General features: G+C 38.6%; 1 protein-coding gene across 9 annotated transcripts in view; it reads right to left on the reverse strand.

The window, feature by feature from the left end:
- Positions 1-8,299: 8,299 nt before the first annotated feature.
- The window catches only part of ZNF385B (zinc finger protein 385B), a 296,219-nt gene continuing 282,733 nt past the window's right edge, over positions 8,300-21,785 (reverse strand). For all 9 annotated transcript variants that reach the window (XM_045806235.2, XM_045806236.2, XM_087861857.1 and 6 more), the window contains 4 exons: positions 12,885-13,130; positions 11,844-12,022; positions 11,178-11,279; positions 8,300-9,703 (listed from right to left, as the gene is read on the reverse strand). In XM_045806235.2, coding sequence (XP_045662191.1) covers positions 9,485-9,703; positions 11,178-11,279; positions 11,844-12,022; positions 12,885-13,130 — 746 coding nt within the window. In that variant the 3' untranslated portion in view covers positions 8,300-9,484. The remainder of the gene's footprint in view (positions 9,704-11,177; positions 11,280-11,843; positions 12,023-12,884; positions 13,131-21,785) is intronic.

Raw genomic sequence — 21,785 nt, forward strand, 5'->3', positions numbered from 1 at the left:
CAGGAACCTCTGTAAGGAGTTCACAAGCTCTGTGTTTCTACAAGTGGTTCCCAGGACTTGGACAAGAAATTGGTGGCACTGGCGACAGAACAAGGAAGGCGGCTGTCTGGGATGAATTTGCTGCATCATCTCTGTGGTCTCGGTTCCTCATCTGTTTCTTGAGCATGAGAAGTGCCTGCAATAGTGTCATGCCAATAATATGACAGCTAAAAATGTATTCAGCACTTACTATAATTGTGTTTACTTGATCCTTACAGTAAATTTTGGTATATGCCAGACAAGTAGTATCCCCCCTTTTTTAGAGTTGAGGATACTGTGTCTCAAATTTGCTTAAGGTAATGTGCCCAGTAAGTGTAGGCTCAGGGGACTGTTATTTGGGAATTCTTATTTTTAGCCCATTGTTCTTTCCATAACTATATGACATTGTCTACCTATGTGTCATGAATGACGGTTTTAGTGGTAAACTTGAATCATCAAGAAAGAATTATAACCAGTATATCATGCTTAAGAAGGGAGGACAATCAGTAATAACTTCTAGAAAGGGTTCTATGTAAAGATTTAAATAAAACCAAGAGACACTTGGTTCTGAAAGGACTAAGATTCATGTATGTGAAAAATAAACTTATGTTGACACCCGATCTCTTGATTTATAAATCAAGTATTATAGTAGCCAAATTTTAGTATCATAGTAGGCTTCTTAGAATCATTAGATGGATTCTTTGAAAGGTATTCTGGTATATTCTCCTCTGTTTGTATAAAGTCATGCTTTCCTAGTCCCTAATAATAATGGGTGCATTTTAGAGATCACACTCTGCAAGCCACCTCAGTAATATTACTTTTCTAGAATGGCTACTGAAGAACTAGCTTAAGTCTTTCATAAACACCCAGAACCTCTTTTCTCTTATTTCTCTTCTTAAATTGGAGGTATTTTGATTCCTCTATTTGTCTTGAATACCTAGAATCATATACTACAGACTATTTGTTTTGTTTTGTTTTTGTTTGTTTTGCTTTTAAGTAAGGGTTATATGTAGGGTTTTGTTCGCAAGGGGGAAAAGACAAGCAGATTCATTTCTAGGACATTTGAAAATCTTTACTGTTTGCCTGAAAGTATTTGGTTGTTTGGAGATGGAGTTCCTTGGAGTTTTAGCCTGAAGTATGGTCTACCCAATGTAGTCTTTGGAAATGTTTACTGCTTTAATGTGGACTTGTTGCGTGGCACTGCATAGACCCAGGAGTCTACTGACATCCTGAGGCCAATAAAGCTTTCTTTGATTTTATGAGCCAGACTGTTCCCTGTCTTCTCCATGTGACCCTGGGTGGAGGAATTGGGGGAGGGGTGGGCCTGTTAGGATGCAGATTTCTGGGCATCACTCCCGCCCTCTTGAATAATAGTCTTAGGGGATGGGGTGCAGGAATATACATTTTAACGAATTCTCCAGGTGTTGCTTCTCCACACTACCCTTTCAGAATCTGCAGTCCAGGTTGTACTTTGTACCTCAGTGAAGACTCAGCCGTTAGTTCAAGATTTTTTTTTTTTTTTTTTTTTGCCTGTAGACAAAGCAAAATAACCACCCTATTAAAAGCCTTGCTTTCTGGTTTGACCAGTGGCACTTTTTCCACTCTTGCTCGGTGTTTGACTTCCGAACTGATTTCAGTGCTCCACTGCTCAGTATATTGATTGCAAATGGGCTCAGCCATGTTGCGAAGTGTAAGCGTGAGAGTTGAAGCTAGCCTTTTGTTTTAACAAAGATGTGAACTTGACTTCCAGCTCTAGTGATACTGCATTTCAGAAGAGGCTCCTGTTATCAGGAGCTACAAGGGGGAGCCTACTGATCTGTGTCTTTTAGAGCCAGAAATCAAAGTGTAGAGTGTTAAGTCACTAGAGGGTTTTGCTATTTATTGTGCAAGCTTCAATGTTAACATTGTCTCATGTGCCACCTGTTTATATTTACTGGAAAGTGAAATAGTTATTGGCATCCAGATAATGAATTGTCTTAGCGAGAGTGTATAGATAGTATTCTGGCTCCTTGTCAGGGAAAGGGAGACTGTGTTTTGCATTGTCGTTTTATCATTTGAAAATCTGGGGCCTTGCATAGGTTAAATGCTGTCAGGGGCTCTTCAAGGAAATTTTCCTAACTATTCATACTTACATAGTCTGTGTTCTTTTCACATGCAATCCTTCCCCACTGCCTACACTGCAGAGAATATGCCTGGGATGGTGATTCCCTGATGGAGGGAAAAAGGAAGCCCAGCTTTTTCTTTCGGTTGGTAGCCTACTCACCAAACCCTATATGCTATATATAGAGTTATACTTTTGCTATAGTAAAAATGCAATTCCAATCAGCAGTGAGAGATGAATGTATTTTGATCTTATAATAGTGTCATTACTTGAATAAATAGGCAACAATCTTTCACAGTCAAAAAACAAATGAGGCTATGTGAATCTAGGCACTGGTCATACAATCCCAAAGAATTGGTTGAGTAACAACAAAAGAGCCCAGACATGGGAGCAAGGTGGGAAGAATCTGATTGAGAGGCATTGAGAATCATCAACCTTAAGATGTTATTTACAGGGGCACCTGGGTGGCTCTGTTGGAAAAGTGTCTGACTCTTGGTTTCAGCTCAGTCATGATCTCAGGCCTGAGATCAGCCCCCCTTGAGGGCCCATGTTGGGCTCCCTGTGGAGTCCGCTTGTCCCTCTCCGCCCCCCCCCCCCGTGCCCCTCCACTTCTCTCTCTCTCTCTCTCTCCTAAATAAATAAATAAATAAATAAATAAATAAATAAATAAAATCTTTAAGAAAAAAGATGCGTTTTACATTATTCAAGCAATTGGGTATTTCCTTTTTCAAAGTAACCTGATTGCAGTTTTCAATACGCCAGGAAAACAGTTTTTCTCAAGGCAGGACAAAATATCTGAAATAATACTAAAGCTCTTTCCTTGCTTTGTGTTTTTATAATTAACTATTCTTATTTGATATTTATTACCCATTTATTTTTCAGTTAAAATTTCTTGGATTCCTCTGAAATTGTCATTGTGTGGTGGAGGTGATTTGTTTTGGTTATAATGGGACAACCGATTATATTTACATGATTCTGAAACAGCAACATGTGTTCTTTATAGAAATTCAAATTATACCAAAAATTAAAAATAAAATATAGAGCCATATGGAAATCTACAGCTCAGTAGTAACTTCTTCTATCAGTCTGGATAACCACTTTTATCAGACATCTCTCCAATATACAGGTATAGTTTTAAAATTTAATATGAGTGTGATCATACTAACATGTTCTGTAACCTTTTATTCTCCCACTTGGACACATATCATGGACATCTTTTCATGTCAGTAATTACAGAATTATGTCATCATTTTAATTTTTTTTTTAAGTAGGTTCCTTGCCCACTGTGGAGCCCAACACAGGGCCTGAATTCATGACCCTGAGATCAAGACCTGAGCTGAGATCAAGAGTCAGACGCTTAACCGACTGAGCCACCCAGGTGCCCCATGTCATCATTTTAAATGGTTGTTCTATTTCCTACCACATATGGGTTTCATAATTTATTTGCTCATTCTGTATGGATGAATATTTTCCCACTATTTTGAAACGTATTTGTGCATAAATCTTTTCACATTTACAGGATTAGTATCTTAGGATAAAGTCTTGAACATAGGATTCCTGGGCCAAATGTTATGTGTAATTGACATGATGATATATATTGTCCCACCATCCTTCCAGAATAGTGGAAGCAATTTTCCTTACTACCAACAATGCCTGAATGTGTCCATTTTCCCACTCTCACTGATACAAGGTCTAGAAAATTTATATATTTTTTGTCAATATACTAGATCAAAAAAAATGTTGATTTCATTTGTATTAAGTGATAATCACCTTTTCACATTTTTAAGCATTTGCATATATTTTGTTTTTTCTGAATTACTTTTTTGCCTGTTTTTCTATTGGTTTGTTTGTCTTTCTTTTCTGGACGTGTTCCCCCATCCCATTTTATGAGTTCTCTGTATAATAAGGATATGAAACTCTATATTTCATATGGGTTATAAATATTTTTCTTAGTTTTTCTTCTATGTTTAATTCCCTTTATAGTGATTTTTCATTTTTTATATCAGAAAGAAGTTCTTTTTATTTTTTATAATGGTAATAGTAGTTTTTTTTGCAACACAAGTTTTTGATTTTTTACAACTTGAAAATCTATTTTTGTTATATGGAATATAAGACATAAAATTCAAACATATTTGTGGTATGCAAACACTTTGCATTTACTTTGGTTCTGTCATCTTGGTATTACTTTTATTTGAATTATATCCTTGTGAGTAGGAACATAAACTTACAACTAGTGAATTTACTGTTTCTTTTCCATTACAGACGTATTTTTCTCTGAGTCTAGATTAATGCTAAAAACTCAAAATTGGCTGATTTGAGAGAATTTACTGAAAATTAAAAGTGAGAAAAAATAATTTCATTTATCCACAGATGAAAATTTGCATAGCAAGCTATGATTTGCAGTGACACTTTACATGTTTAGTTTTATTAGCTTCTCAGAGCCACCCTGGGAGTTGGGGCCCATGATATCTGTTTTATATGTGTGAGAAACTGGGACTCTGGGAAAATGACATAAAATCATTTTCTGACATAAAATCATAGAACTAAGAAACAGATGACATGATAGGTTTTGAATGCATGTCTTTTGAATGCAAATTGTATATTGTTCTTTTTTTTAAGATTTTTCAAAATTTATTAGAACGAGAGAGAGAGGGAGTGAGCTCAAGCAGAGAGAGGGAGAAGCAGACTCCCCGCTGAGTAGACAGCCAGACGTGGGGCTCAATCCCAGGACCCTGGGATCATGACCTGAGCCAAAGACAGCCAGCCACTTAACTGACTGAGTCACCGTGCCCCAAATTGTGTTGTTCTTATTTAACTCCCTTCCATCCTAATTTTACGTTTTCACTGTAATAAAAATGAAAAGGAGGTGCTTAATGACTAACTTGTCCAATCCTCTGTAGATAAGTGACTTCTTAAAATGAATATGACATGAAGATATTGTCACTGTAGCCACAGAAGGGATCTGACAACCAGAGGTTGATACAGCTTGAGCACTTATGAGTAAAAGAATACATTGTATTGTCACTCTTGCTTTAGAAATTCTAGCCAAAGAAATCAGGGCAATTCCCTACAGTCACGCTCCATTGCTTCTGAGAGCCTGCGTCAGGTCCCTGGTGAATTCCCCCACGGAGCTAATTACTTGGAGAAAGGAAGGAGGCAGAGATGAGCATCCCCTGCGGAATTTGCTCTTACACTACACAGCTCCTCCTCAGCCCACCAAAGTACCAAAACTGGTAATTTTCCCAGAGAGGCCATGTCAGCTCTGATGTCAACTGAGGGCCATCATATGAACAAAATCAGGATCTGGTGGAAGGAACACTGAAGAGAGGCCAGAATCCACCTAGCAGGCTTACAGGGGTGAAATAAAGTCCTTCTGCCTGTTACCAGAAGATGCTCGTGCTTACCAAGGGTGTACGTGTTGATGCTGACTTGATCTGTCAAAGGGTTCCTGGTCGTGTCTCCCTTCCTGCCATCATCCTTCTCTCTGATCACACCCTGCAGAGTGGATGCCCATTTCTCAAAACATCCCCAAACTCAGCCTCCTCAGCGAGTCACTGTAGATTCCTAAGGGAGTGTTAGCACAGCGCCATTTCCACCTGACGCTCTATCAGCTCTGTCTCCTTAGTTTTTTTCCCCAGTGGGGATTTCCATGGTTCCCTTTCTCACCTATATTAACTGTAGTATAGTTCTCCTTAAAGCGCTTTCTGAGAGAAAAATTCTACACAAACAACCATTTCTGCTCCAGAATATAGGAATTCTCTTAGGGCAGACAAGGAGCAAATCAGGGACAGTATGTTTGGTGTGTAATACAAATGAAAATTCTGTTGTTTTGCTTTTACAATCATTTAGTTTTGTTAAGCAGCTCTCGGTGTGGCGTTCAGTGAGGGGCATCTGTAGCTACCTGTTTCCGTGCCCTGGTCCTATCCAATGTCAATGTGTCATTGACTTTTATTTACTGCAAGTTTCTTCCTCTGCCTATTTTGAGTGCTTCTAACAATGTGCCTTTAAAATCTTGTTATTTAGTTGTGAATACCCAAGAGGTCACTTCTTTCCTGAAGAATCGTGGTACTTGAGATGAAGAGGAATGCCCCTGAGACAAGGGTTGCCCAATTTAGCAAGTAAAAATACAGGCTTAAATTTGAATTTCAGATAAACAACAAAGATTCTTTAGTATAAGTACATCCCAAATATTGCATACTTATTTCTGGGATGTATTTATACCATGTGCAATATCCTACTAAAATTGTTAAAATACTCTATTAAGAATTATTCATTGTTGACCTGAAATTCATATTTGTTTGGGTGTTTATATTTCATCTGGCAATCCTATCGGAGTTCAATATTCGTATTCTACAGAGACCAGAGATGGACTATGTCAGAGTAAACAGCACATTTTTTAAACCTTCCTGATAAGTGGAGGTGTAGATGGCATGGGAAGGGCTATTAGTTCAAATATGCACATCCGCTTAGGACTGACCCACTGTGCTACCGCAGAATTAGCGTGCATAAGCTGTATCTGTTCGATAGTGTTGTATACGCCATCACTTGAAGCTACCCATGGCTCCTGTTGGAGGCATGCATTTTAATTGCTATTCTTTTGTACTTCTTCCCTGAGGTGATGTTTCAAAATTTTTAACTATAAATCTAATCAGCAAAATCCTGGGTCTAATTAAATACTGACATTTAAAAATTTTTGAGGATGGCAGTAAACATTAATGAGATAGAAGATATACAAGAGAAATGAAATATAATTGTCACTGGAGTTCATAACAATAAAAAACTTCTCCACAGTGTAAAACAGAAACACATTTCTTTCACAGCATGATGTTTCTAAGCCATGTCTGAAGGTCCAACCAAGGTTTAGTGTAACTAATATAGAGTTGAAATGACTCATATTAAGACAAACAAACAAATTCTGAACGTCAAACTGGAATTCTAATAGTCTCTAACACTAACCTGATTATAAGCCTAGAATATTAAGGTCAACAATTTTCAAACAGTTGGATAAAATCTTTGACAAAAGAAGCCTTTTGCCATGGAGCACAAGTGCACTGCCATCCACTGGCCTTAACTTTTTAGAAATGAGACTTTAGGTCCTACTCCACCCCAATTCTTCTCATTTTAAAGAACTGGCATGGTTTGAGCTTACAGTGGGGGAAAAGGGGCTCTGTCATAGCTTTGTTACCACTCCCCTCAAAGTTCTGTAACAGAGTGGTAGATTAAAGATGTCCACAAATTCTTTGCTCTTTTTCACATTCAAAAGTGAATACTTTCCTTCCCCTTGAATCTGGATTGGCCTTAGTGACTTGCTTGATCAACAGAATGCAGTATAAGTGACATGCTGAGAGTTTTGAGACAATTTTGAAAGAAGCTTTTTGACTTCCACCCAGGCCTCTTGAAATGCTCTCTCTGGGAGCCCTGAGTTACTATGTCATTGCCTATGACCATGTAGCTGGACAGGCCATGTGTAGGTCTTCCAGTAACTGTTCCAATAGAGTTCAGTCTTCCAGCCACCATCTCCATCCAGGCACACATGTGAGTGAAGCCATCTTGGGCCTCCAGACACCGCCCCTCCCCCAACTATTACCGAGGCACTTCATATTGATGCCTCCTCGAATAGAAGGACAGCCCAGCCAAGCCTGGTTGGAATTCTTGACCCCTGAAATCATGATATAATAAGATGGTTGTTATTTTAAGCCATGAAGTTTTGAGGTAGTTCGTTAAGCAGATAACCGGAACAAATAGTGATGTATTGATCTTTACACTTAAAAAGAGAATGAGGTGGAAGAAAAAAGGGGTGGGCTGATTAGAGAAGGTGAAGGGGGAGGAGTGGAATAGAAGGAGATCATAAATGCCTTGGACACAAATGAAAGATGGGCTAGGGATTTAGAAGACTTGGAAAAAATTAAAAAAAAAAATCAGAGTCACAAATTTTTATCAGGCTACACTCACGACTTGGGCTGATTTCTTAGGGATTCAGTGGGAAAAGAGCAGTAAAGTCTTGCCTCACACAGATGCTGTGAACAGTAATGAATAAACATGACAAATAAAAATGCTTCAAGTAAGAGCTGAAAATGTTAAATATGTAAGGAGCAATCTTTGCACCTACTGAAAATCGTTCATCAGATGATTTCAAATTGAAGGTGTCTCAGGAGAAAATAACTTTGAAAAACACAAACAGATTTTTACTTTTTGTACTTTTATTGAAAAGATACATTTAAAAAAATACACAGACATTTTACCATTTACAGATTGCAGATATAGAAGCTCTAAAAGAGTTCTCTCTATTTTGTTATTTTACGATACCTCTTGCCCCTGATACCACAAACATTCCAGTCTTGTTGATACCAGTTTAGAAAGGGGGGCATGGGAGCATGACCTGCAACATATTTGGTGAACAGAAAGACAAATTGTTCAATTATAAATTTTTTTTATCTTCTGTACATTATTGCATTAGGGAGCCACAAAATTATGTAGCATCATTACAAATGAAAACAGGTTAAAAATGAAGAAGATAATTACGTAGAAATACATGGATTCATTGTCTCCTTGCAGAATGCACGAGAGGTGCAAAAATGCAACTTAGGAAGCTCTTTTTTCTGGTTGTATACATTTGCTTAGCAACTCAAACTAGTGAGGAAGCTACAAAATAAGTTAAACAAAAATAGCAAACAGGTGGTAATTATAGCTATGTTATATGGCTTTCTAGTTCTTTTAAATATCACCAAATAAAACGTGAAATAAAGAAAATACATTACTTTATCTTTTGTTCTCTTAAAGAGAAAATTCAAAGCTACTTTGCTTCCTAACATTTACACAGCAACTAAAAATGTTGAATTCAGACGAGATACAGAACTAGTACTACACAGGATACGACAGTACTTGGGTCTAGAACAGTACACAATCCCTGTCGACAACAGTACACCAGAAAAGAAAACATTGTGATCCGTCGGTAAGATGGTGTCCACAAGTAAGCACTTGTGTTCATCTATTTTTGTTCCACACTAGAATGTGCCCAGTTGGATTCCAGAGTTATTTACAGACGTGTGAGGAAGACCCTAGTTTTCAAGTCTGTCAGGAAAATATTCCTTATCATGTCTAAGCCAGATCACACCCATGGAAAAAGAGTCAGAGAACGGTATATAGATACATTTTGTTTGTTTTGTTTTCTGACCCATACATTTGCAAGAAACCAATGATCTCAGATGCACAAATCGAGTGGGGGAGGCCAGGGGGAGGGAACAGGGGGCTAAAGCCTGGGCTGCTCAGATCCCTAAGGGGGGAGCGGTCCCTAAAAGCACTCTTGAGCCTAGTGATTTCCTAGTCTTTGGAGTCGGGGCCGGGAGGGGGCCGGGGCGCCGGGCGTCAGTAGGGCGCGAAGAGGATGGAGGCGGGCGTGGCGCGGATGGGCCCGTGGCCCGGCCGCAGCAGCGCGGGAGGGATGGCCGGCGCCTGGAAGAGCGACGCCGACGGCCGGGGCGGCAGCGACAGCGCCGACGACACCGCCGCCGCCGCCGCCAGGGGCGAGGACAGGAAGGCCGGGGCCAGAGGCTTCATCATGTCTTTCTGGAATGCGAGTTTAGCCTGACGGAGGAGAGAAGCGGGAACGGGGTGGGGAGAGGGTTTTGAGCGAGCACCGCCGACATCTTTTCAGGACACAGACGTTAAGAAGTCAGCTTTTAGAAATCGGACTCTCAGAAGCCAAGACATTATTTTCACAAAGCTGGTTTTCAGAGGCTCTTGGCCTACCTTTGCTTTGATTTGTTTCCATTTCAACTCTTTTCGGGTGGCCTTTGCCCCTGGACACTAGGCCGGGGGCGGGGGGGGGGGGGGAGCCTCTCTGAATAGATAGATGCTACAGCTATTTTGTGCCGAAGCTGCTTCTCAACGAAGGAAAAGCAGACATACCCCGCAGGTTTCCTGCTTAGATAATGGAGCTCAATTTAAGACTCTGACTACTTGTAAACCACAGTGCAGCGCTGAGAGAGGTTTTCCGGGGGGAGTATGCCTGACCCTTCACTTCTCTCCGAAGAGCTGCACTGGGTGACATAACTGGGGTTCAGGACATTAGGGACCTGGTAAGCGTCATGAAAACAAAGTCCGTGTACACCTCTCTCTCTGGCCACTTAACGAGTATTCCCTGAAAAGCTAACTCCAATTTCTGTCCTTGGGAATGATTGAAGTGTGCTAGAAACGTTCTCTTTTTAAAGGAATCCCAAGGTGGAATCTTCCTGTGAAGTCAGAAATCAATCCTTAATTTCACTCTCTTGCAATCGGGAGAAGCTTTGCACACTGGATTTGTTTAATGCAGGTAACACCTGCTTGCAGCATCAGATGGAGGCCTTGCAGAAGCTGGGAGCATCGCCTCCAGCGGGCCAATCCCGCTTCAACCTCAAATGGAGTGCCACACTGGGCTAAGTCCCAGGGAGATTATGAAATCCATCCATCTGGGTATTTATATGACATCTATTGCTGGCGCCCCTGGGTATTTTTGCAAAGAAACTGAAAACAGCACATATTGAGAGCAGGTAGGACAGGCTGAATACCAACATGCCTGCTAGACAGGGAAAGAGTAATACAAACGCCCACTCGACTTTCTGGAGAAGGAGGGGTGGAGAGGGGCCGGAGTGGGAGGAGAGGGAGAGCTCTCTAGAAAGGAGGAGGGTATTAAATGGATGGAGTTTTGTTTTAGGAAAGCAAGCCCTCTTCCCAGGTTCAACACATTCCAGGATTCCTCAGGATTATTTGTCTTTGTTCCTGAGCCTTTATTTTTCTTTATATGCTAAAGAAGGTAGTCTTTTGAAAAGGTCCTGGTAAATAGGAAGGTATTAGCTCTTAAAGAGGTTCAGTTTCTCTTCCCTAAAGCAGCTTCCTTCAAGGTGTCCTACAGCAGGGACTAAGCAGTTCCTTCTAAACATCTGTCTATGGAGGGCTATTGAAAATCAAAACCTTTCAGGGCCAGTTAGTCCCTAGGCCCTCCTAACCCACAGTCCCTGCCCGAACCGGAAAGGTGGACCCACAAAACAGATGAGCGGGTGAGCAGGTGAGGTGAACTTACTGCTAAAATGCTCGGGCTCCGCTGGAGTTTGTTGTAAGGGCTGTATTTCGGCTTCAGTGGTTTCCCTGCAACGCGATCCTTATGCCTTCGGCTAGAAATGTGCTGAAAAAAGTGTGACGCATTAGCTGAACCTAAATGTGAGCTTTATTCCATGTAAAATAGATTTCCTAGATAGAGGTAGCGGGTTGCTTCATTCCCAGTTATGGGTCTGCAGTTTCGAGGTGGTGTGGGTAAGATCACCGCACTCTCAAAATTCAGACTTGGTCCCCAATCAGTTGTAATGCCTCTCTTCCTTTCCTTTCTCTGTAGTACTTACCCTGCTTTGCCCGTTGTTACCATCTTGACTGATGAGTCTGTCTCTCTAACCAGATTTTGGTCTTTGAAAGACAAGACTGAACATCTTATCTTCCAGAGGTTCTTGCTCGACTGACTATAAGCTCCAGGTTGAACGCTGTGCTCACCTAGCCCAGATCTGCCGTATAATAAAGGTGAGCAAGGATTTGATACTAACTTAGTCTTCCACCAGCACCGGCATGTTGTATATTGTAAGCATTGTATAAAGGTCAGTAAATTTATCTGTGAGCAGAGTGAGAGCCATTATATAGATTAGATACACAAGCCAGTGGTGGCCCAAACCACAGTGAATACTAATTCAGGATACATTACCTGCTTGAGTTGAATTTCTGAATTAACATGAACATCACAGATTTCACAATGAAATGTCTTGTTCTGTAGTCCTGAGCCCTTACTGCCATTCTGCATCTTTAATCTTGATCCAGGTCTAGGATAGGACTTAATTGGACCAGCCCCGTTACGAGCTTCAACCATGGTCTTGTGTTTAGATCCTAAGACAGGAAGAGACAAACAGTAAGTAAATAGCTATTTAAGAACTGAATAGATATATGAATAGCTCTTTGTTTTCTTATCCTTGAGAAGTTTTTCAGGCTGAATTTCTCATTGCTTTTTTTTTTTTAATAATCATTTTAATGCTGATTACAAGCACTTTACTTATTATAAACAATCATGCTGATTATTCAACACATTTTTGTTGTAAAAAATGGGAAAACATGAGTATATTAGGGAGAAAATATGGAAAATATAGAGAAACATAATAAAGGTTACCCTGTATTTTCACCACTCAGAGAAAACGACTGTTATCATTTTAGTTTTTTTTTTTCAGGTTTTGTTTTGTTTACTAAAAATATGTATTTATTTTCAAAATTGGGATCATACTAGCTAAATATCCTGAAAATTTCACACAGCAAATCATATATTTTTTTAATAAGTACATTTTAATGACTGAGTAATATATTCTCTCATGTTGGGTTACTATAATGTATTCGAAGTTTCCCTACTAAGGGACTTTTAAATTGTTTCTCTTTTTTTCCAAGTGTGTTGCAGTGAACATTAAGCTTAGATATTTGTCTTCATCTCTGTCACTTTATTGTAATGAGTTTTGGGAAATATTAGATGCTTTTGAGAAAATAAAGAACAGAATAAGTTTTATCTCCAATTTGCTTTAAACTTTTGCCTTGCTGTTTCCAAAATTATTATATCATACTTTTCTTAAAATCACTCCTTTGAATCAAAAAAGCAGAGAAGGCACTGAACAAACGTAATGTTCGAACAACAAAAGATACGGTATTCTGCTGGGAAAAGTTGGGTTTTGTTATAAACACGATTTAAATTCAAATGATAGCTGCTAACCTGTGTTGTGCGCCTCTAGCTGTGACAGGGAGTTCACAGCCACTTTGCATAGTGAACAATACAGTAATTTTTTGGCTTTTTCTTCTTCTGATTCAGAAACAGTACTGGGAGCTCCATTTGTGCTCTTCGAGGGAGAAGCGGCCGCTCCAGGTGGCAAGGGTGCTGTGCCAGATTTGAGGAGATAGGAGCCCCCTTCGGAGCCCGATGGCTGACTGCAACTGTTGACTTTTAACTTCCCTTTATCTTCTAAGAGAAATGCAGAGAGATCATATTGAAGTTTCATATATCGTATCAACACATGGAAAATTAACATAGAGGAATTAAAGATAGGAAATGGATTTCTATATATAGTTTTAATCTCCAGCAAAGATTTTAGTTCATTGAACTTGATGGAAAAAGAACTCCATGACATCAATTTCCAATATCAGCTCACCCCAAGATTATGATAACTTATGAAAAATGACTTTTTTCCTCCCACTGGTAGCAGGTAACTTTCTGAGATCCTTGAGTTGTAAATTATGCTCAGGGAAGTCTTTAATGTATAGGAAAACCAACTTCTTTCCAAGACGAGTATATGATATGATGGTAATGTGAAATAAGTTATTAATCGATGGTAGTTTCATTTTACTATTTATGCTTTCATTATTACATGAATATAAAGTTAAAATTCAATTTTTATACCAGGTTAGCATTTTAACTTTGAGGTGTTGGGGTAGAGGTGAGGGAAGAAACATAGTTAATTTTGGTTATGGTTAAGTTTTTGCTGCTCTTTGAATGGCAAAGCAATTTATCTAAAATACAAGATGCAAAATTTCATTCATTATACTTATGACTGCCAGTCTAAATTATAATTTTATTTTTTTTTTCAGTAAACTCAACCCCCAACGTGGGCTCAAACTCATGACCCTGAGATCAAGAGTCACACGGTCTACTGGTTGAGCCAGCCAGGCGCCCCTAAAATCATAAGTTTTAAGTAAGGATATTAACCATAAGCACAATATGAGGATTAGCCAAATCATTTATAGACATCTTGGCATTTTGATCATGTAGCTACTAAATGCTTGTAATTCTCAAGGCCCACGCTGCAAGCTATAAGAAGGCTCAGAGTGACTTTAAGAGAATTTCACTCTTCAGGGTCCATTTGCTATTCGAGACAGGTTCTGTTCAGTGGCTCCTTTGGGAAAGAAACTGGAACTTCATAGGCAACAGCCCCGTCCATCACACATTTAAGCTGAGTAGAGCTGGTGCTCTTAGAAAATGTCTATTGATGTACTGATAAACTTTTATTAAGAGGGGAAGGAAATTAAAACTGAAAACTTATTTGTTAATTGTCCTAGCTAATTTGGAACTGTGTACCATGGGCCTGGATCCCGAAGAGGGAAGGAGTAACTGGGGGAACAGCAACATGATGGTATGTGTCTGTTCTGCAGATGGGGCAAAGCCAAAGTTTTAATATGTCTCAAAGAATACTGGGCGATCATATTTCTTCCTGTTTGATTTAGGGATCAACGGTTAATTCCCATCCCTTTTCCTACCTTGGCTCCATCCAGGTCAAGACTAGCAGGGATTCTATAGATGAGTTCCGATCTGGATGGCGTTCGGAATAAGTACATGCCCAGATCCCTTTTTTATCCTTGGGTTTCACAATTTATATTCCTTTTCAGCAAGTTTATTAAAACTTCAGGATGCCATGAAGTATGACGGAAAAGATCTTAGAGTTTTACTAAACTGACCTCTATAGTATGAGAGAAGGAAATAAAATCGGGCTTCCTAAACGGTAACAGTAAGCAAATTAGATTGAAGATTATTTCAAGCTTGGAACTCTCTCATCTATAAGGATCCCTCAGAGTGATTTTACAATATTATAGAACTCACAAAGCAGCGAAATAATTCAGTAATCTTAATATTTGCACCTACGGAATTACTCAGTTTCTTGTGATGGAAACTCAAGTTATTGCATAGTAAAATCTTTGCTTCAAACGTTTCATATTTCATATAAATTTCACCTAAAGAATCTGACCTGTTTTAGTCATTTACTCCTTCTGTCTCTTATTTGTATTTATTTTATTGTCCCTTGTATTGATCTCCCTCATAGACACTTATATTTATATAGAATGTCACAATTTACAAAGTGCCATCTCTTACATTATCTTATTATCTCTCACAACAAACTTGTGAAATAGGTAAGGCTGAAAATAATTATTTCCATCTTAAAGAGGAGAAAACTCAGGCTCATCAAAATTGAATAATGTCCCACAGATTAGTAGGTGGCATAAATGAGCATGATGTTTTCTCTAACTATTCACTGGGTAGTGTATTAATCTTCCTGCACAAAGGGTGAACTGCATGTGGCATTAACATTACAAAAGGCATACAGTGGTCACTGGAGATGTGATAAAGCTGTTGCTTTCTTTAGTTTCGAAGCATATTTGCCTTAAATGAAAATATCTAGCCTGATCAACAACCATCTGATTCAGAGAAGATGGACAGAATTATCTTTTTCTCTCTATTCCTATTTCTTTAAGAAAAATGAAACAGATTTCCCTTCCATAGCTCCTTTTCAAAAGAGGTCATTTATTCATTAACAAATGAATATTAACAAAATACTAACTGCTGACAATGTGCCAGACACTGAAGAGAATAATAAAGTAGGTATGGACTAAGAAAATAGAAGTTTAGCAGGGAAAATGAGATAGTCACTCAGAGATCTCTAATTTATGACAGAAACTGTTAAGAGGCATGGGAGCATGGAGCAGGAAATGATTTCTTCTGGTTAGGAAGAAAGAGACATTCTTCATAAAGGAAGTGGTATTTCAGCCAGGGTTTGAAGGTGAGATTTAGATAAGCATAACGAGGTGAGAAGGAGTAGGAAGTGAATGGTTAGAGGTGGAAACGAGGAAATGCTTAGGTGTTAGAAAGCTTGGGGTTTGCTTGCTGAATACCTGCTAGCTCAGCATAGATGATGGCAACAGGTGTAACGAGGGATATTATTATAAAGGTGAGTTGAATCAGACGGTAAAGAGTATCTTAAAACTCATAAAATGGATACTAAGGGAGGCCATTTTCCTTTAAAAATATTAAGAGACATGGTATTCTTACATAAATTATGTTTTACTTTTTATCCTCTAGATAGGCCAGAGACTTAATCTTTGTGAATACAGGGATAAATTTTGACTTTGAAAACGTGTAAATGGTTCCATCATATTCAGGAAATTCTGCCATTGGATTGATACTGGCTAGTCAATAAAGCAGATCTTAGAATCACCCATACAATAATATATTTAAATTTTGGCATTCTTTCTGGATGTATGAATTTATAAGATTCAAAGCCTAATTTTATTATTTCTCATTTTAATTGCTTTACATTTTTATCAAAATCCATTCTGTTATTTTTCTTTTCCTGTTGGCATTTTTTAAAGCCTTGTTATTTTGTGTATTTGAAAGTTTAATGAATGTACTGTTTACTTCTGTTTCTTTTAATAAAGATGCATGTCATCTGGAACTTCTGGTTAATGTGAATTCCATTTTCAAGTATTCCCTCACCTAGTGTTAATTAGCAGGTCTTCTGACTGTCTTCATTATTTTCTGCTTACTCAAACGCCTTTTTTTGGGTTTTATCCTACAAGACTTTGAAGCAAAATTTGCTTAGCTACCTCAGAACTGCCCTTTGTAACAAATATCTGTAATTTATGCATCTAAGTGAATTTAATTCTTCAAAGTAGCTGTTGCGGAAGGTTCCACATTGATTTACTTGTTTTCTGAAGTTCTAAGCATTTTGAAAACCTCCCATTTTGGAACTGTTTTCATATCTAGTCGATAAACCATGTGAAGGAAATCAGTCTTCAATATTTATTCATCACAGTTATTTTTTACTCCAAAACTTTACTCAGATTAACCCACCTGTTCATCAGACTGAGCCTATATTACTCAAACACAGCTTCCAAGGACGAATAAGCTAACACAGAAGATGAAAAGAACATGCCAGGAGTTCTGGAAGCAGTTTTCAGAAACTAATCCTGTTGGTAACTAGAAGACTCATGTCCATATATGGGTCTTAATTTAAAAACAATCAAAGTAATAATATAACTACATTGTAGATCTTATATTTCGAAGTAGAACTTTGGAAGCTATAATCCAATTTTTATAATTCCACTTACAAGGTTTACTCTTTAGTTTAATGTTACTAATAGAATTTTTTTCTAACCAGGTTTCAATGGTTGAATAACAGATACATATTTTATGTAATAAATTTATGTTCGATGTAGAAAATAAAGTCAGACGAAATTTTTTTAAAAAAATCCCCCATGATTCCATCACTTAAAATAAAATTTTTCTGTAAAGCACCAGATGGTAAAAATATATTAAGCTTTGTAGGCCATACTGTTTTTGTTACAACTACTAAGCTTTGCTATTATAGCAGGAAAGCAGCCACCAGCATGACTGTGATCTAATAAAACTTTATTTACAAAAATAGCAGGTTAGATTTAGCCCACAGGCAGTAGTTTGCCAACACTTGACCTAGATTATTATGATGATAACTGTTACTTCACACTATTTATACAATATACGTGAATAGACAGAAACACGAGGTCACTAACATTTTTCAATTACCAATAAATCAAGAATATCTTTCCATGTCAGTAAATGTAGCGTTGGATCATGATTTATAACAAATGATATTTACTTATGTGGATGTACTATAATCTATTCAACTAATCCTTTTGATATTTGGTTTATTTCTGGTTTGCACTTTTACCATGTTAAAAAGATACAGAATGGGAGTTTGGTTGCCTCAGAATGAAGGACGCAAGCCCAAACTGAAAGCAATTGGCAACAAGTATCTCAGCATCTTAGAGTAAGTCCCCAAGGAAACCCCCAGACACAAACGTGTAGCATTTCTAAGAGGCAGTAGAACTTACCCTGCTACTAACATCCTATCATGCACTTCCCTAGACTACCTAAGGATCTGAGGACTCACTGGCATCATGAGCTTCTGTCCTGGTTGGGTGCTTCGGAATCTAGCTAAAGTAGTAAAACCAGAAGTGCATATAAGAAGGGACACTGGCATTTTATCTTCCAGTCTGACAACTTCTGATCTTAGTCATCTGTCCCTCATACCAGGTGAAGTAGGAGAAAGGAAGGTTGGGGTCAGATGAGCTGGACCAAGAAAGGTCAGAAGTTGAAGGATCTGTAATCTGAGTTTGTCATGTCAAGGTTGAATGCGTTTTCTTTGGGTCAATAGGACATCTTAAAAGGCAGTCAGATTTGAGCCTTGTTATTGGTATCTGACAAGAAGGCTGATCACCAGGACCTTGGCAGCAAGAAGCTGAGGAGTGGACTTCTCTGGTGGCAGGAGCTGCGGAAGGATTGGAAAAACCACATGAAGACCTTACACCTTAGGGGCGCCTGGGTGGCACAGCGGTTAAGCGTCTGCCTTCGGCTCAGGGCGTGATCCCGGCGTTATGGGATTGAGCCCCACATCAGGCTCCTCTGCTGGGAGCCTGCTTCTTCCTCTCCTACGCCCCCTGCTTGTGTTCCCTCTCTCGCTGGCTGACTCTCTCTCTCTGTCAAATAAATAAATAAAATCTTAAAAAAAAAAAAAAAGACCTTACACCTTAAACATGGTCCTCCAGAGAGAGACAGCATGTGGACACCTGCCATGTCATTAAGTACAAAAACATTTGCCCTTTCTTCTCTAGTTCCTCCTCCTATCCCTAACAATTGGAAAGGACAAGCACTAGAAATTATAGGGTGGGAAGGGAAGAGCAGACTATGCCCCTTCCCATGGTCCAACCTGAGCCAGGAAGAAGGAAGGTTCAGTTGGATAAGAGCCTAGAGTTTCAATAAGACCAGACTTTCTGATATCTGATGTCTCTGAAAAATGAGAAAGGGATATTCAACAGAGGAAACAGGCAATCATGTACGTACTCCACTGAATTCATATATTCAATAAGTCAGCTTTATAAATGCATTGTATATAGACATCCCTGCATACCTGCCTAATAATTTCCTCAGGACCTAAACTTTGAAGGCGAATTGCTGGCACAAAGAGCACGTACATTTTCGAACTTGTGATGCACATTGCCAAATTGTGCCCCAGAATGGTTACACAAATTAATACTCTCAAAGCTCTCTGTCTGTAGGAGAGTGCCAGCTTCTCTGTACATTTATCAGCCAAATTATCCATTGCCTTTGCCAATCTGACAGATGAAATATAGTACCTCATTGTTAATTTGATTTGCATTTTTTTATATTAAAGGGGTTGAACATGTTTTCGTAGGATTAATGATGATTTGTGTTTCAAAGTAATTTTTTAAAATAATTCTTAATTCTGAAAGGGAACAAACTCTTGAACGAAATGCATTTTTGACAGTTAAAAAAAATTTACCCATAGTAAGAAGTAAACTTTACCATAATGACAAGCTTTCTCTCGGCACAACTAGTAATGTTCTTCGGAGCATGGTTCTTAAAAGCTGAATTCAGAGGCTCAATACTATTTAGGGAAGCTTGCTTTTATGTAAAGCAACAAATTGGCCTAATGACTGCTCCAGGAAGTTACATCTTACAGAGATAGTAGAAGTAATAATAATAATCCCAAATCAGTAGCTGACATGAATTGAATACTCACTGCAGACCAAACACTGTGTTAAAAGCTTATATTCATTATCTCATTTATTTGTCTTATACACTAATGTGGTAGTTACTGTTACTGTCTGTACCACTTAATTTCTTTTTTTACTGAGGTATAAGTTATATACTGTAAAGTACATAAAGTTTAATGAATTTATACATATGCATACATTTGTTGAAACAGAAGATACAACACATATAGGAAATACAAGATCAAGATACTGATATGTAAGATATAAAGCTATAATTGTTTCCATCATCTGAGAGGGCTCCCCTGAACTTCCAATTAGTTGATACTCCCCCTCCCTCCAAGGTAACCACCATTCTCATCTCTATCAACTTAGATGAGTTTTGCCTATTCTTGAACTTCATAGAAGTATAATCACACAGTATGTATTGTTTTGTGTCTGGATTCTTTCACTCAACACTATGTCTATGAGATTCATCCATGTTGCTGTACCTAGAACTTTGTTTCTAAGAGCTGAAGAGTATTCCATTGTATGACTATGCCACCATTTATCTATTTTACTACTGATAAACATTTGGGATATTTTCAGTTTTGGGCTAGCTATTTTGAATAATGCTACTATAAACATTCTTACATGTGTTGTTGGTAGACAACAATACTCATTTATGTTCAATATATATACATGGGAGTGGAGTTGCTGGGCCATTAGGTATATAGATCTGTCTATCATCTTTCTCTCTCTCTGTCTCTATTGAGCTTTAGTAGATTCTAAAGACAGTTTTCCAAAATGGTTGTTATTCATACTCTCACCAGCCTTGCGTGAGAATTCCAGCTGTTGTACACCGTCCGCAACACACGGTATCAGAACTGTCAGTCCTTTCAGTTTTAGCCATTCGGGTGGAGGTGTCTCATTGAGGTTTTCACTTGTATTTCCCTACTAACTAATGGTACCTTTGCCTATTTTTTATTGGCCGATTATATACCTTCTTTGTGAAGTGCTTGGTCAAATCTCATGTTATTGTTGTTATTGTTGTTGTTTTTTAACTTCAGAAAAGTGCTCAGGAAACCAAGGCCACAAATTTAACAGAATTCTTCTTTGTGCTTTCTGAGGTCTCTGAAATATACCGCTTGTCACTTCTTTTACAATTAAATCTTCCTTTTTATACTTAATATTTCACTAAAAAGAATTAGCAACAGAGGCATGCAGTGAAAAGGCAGCTGGTCATATTCTTTCCTGTATTCACAAGCACCTTATCCAACATCTCGTTACTGTTCCAAATTACTGCTTAACACCCATTAAACCGAGTTAGCTCCCTTTGATAAGGAATTCTGAAATCCTTCTCCTCTGTGTTATCTTCCCACTTTCTGAGTAATGAGAAATTAATGGGTGTCAGTCACAGTACGTACTTCCCTACCAGTTGTGCAGTCTTGTGAGAAATGAAGCTATAGAGCCCATGGGGCTCTGTATCAGACCAAAAAAAACAAAAACCAACCAAACAAACAAAACAAAAAAACCCTCCCCAAACCCCTAAGACACTGCAAACCTGTCTGGTGATTGGTGTGCCGTAGAAGACTTCCGAACCCTCTGCTTCTTTGTCCCTTCCTTGTCTACACACTTGACACCGTAAAAGTGACAGAAACCACCAACTGATGACAGCTATTTTAAAGTTTAAAGTGGAATTGCATTCAGAAAGTTAATGGATGTGTGTGGGGGGGAAGCAGCAGCACGCAAGCTGCAAGGTGAATAAGCGATTTGGTACCTTGCGTTCCTTGCCAAACAAAACGTAGTAAGAGACGTACAGATGCATGAGCATCGCTCTGCTGGTGGATGAACAAAGAAAGGGCGTTCATTTCTAGTGTAACAGGTCTGCACCTGTCTAAAGGAGCAGGAAGAAAAGACCAACACTGCAGATAACAATCAGATACAACAGTCAGTTACCCACTTTTATTTATTAAATGTTTTCCTGAAAGGTATGTGCAAAAAGATCTTGGAAGATTTGGTAATAATTTGAATGCACTATTTAAAAGAGTTTTTTTTTTCTTCAAATTTAAATTTTACTGAGTTTACATACAGTGGAACATTGGTTTCTGGGGTAGAATTCAGTGATTCATCACTTACAAGCAACACCCATTGCTCATCACAACAAGTGCCCTCCTTAATCCCCATCACCCATCTAGCTAACCCCCTGGCCACCTCCCTCTATCAACCCTCAGTTGGTTTTCTATTGTTAACAGTCTCTAACAGTTTGTTTCCCTCTCTCCTTTTTTTTTTAAGAGATTTTTGAAAGCATGGCTCTCTTGGC

The sequence above is a fragment of the Ursus americanus genome, chromosome 1, assembly GCF_024610735.1.
Source record: "Ursus americanus isolate L20-20 chromosome 1, mUrsAme1.1.p, whole genome shotgun sequence".
Lineage (NCBI taxonomy): Eukaryota > Metazoa > Chordata > Mammalia > Carnivora > Ursidae > Ursus > Ursus americanus.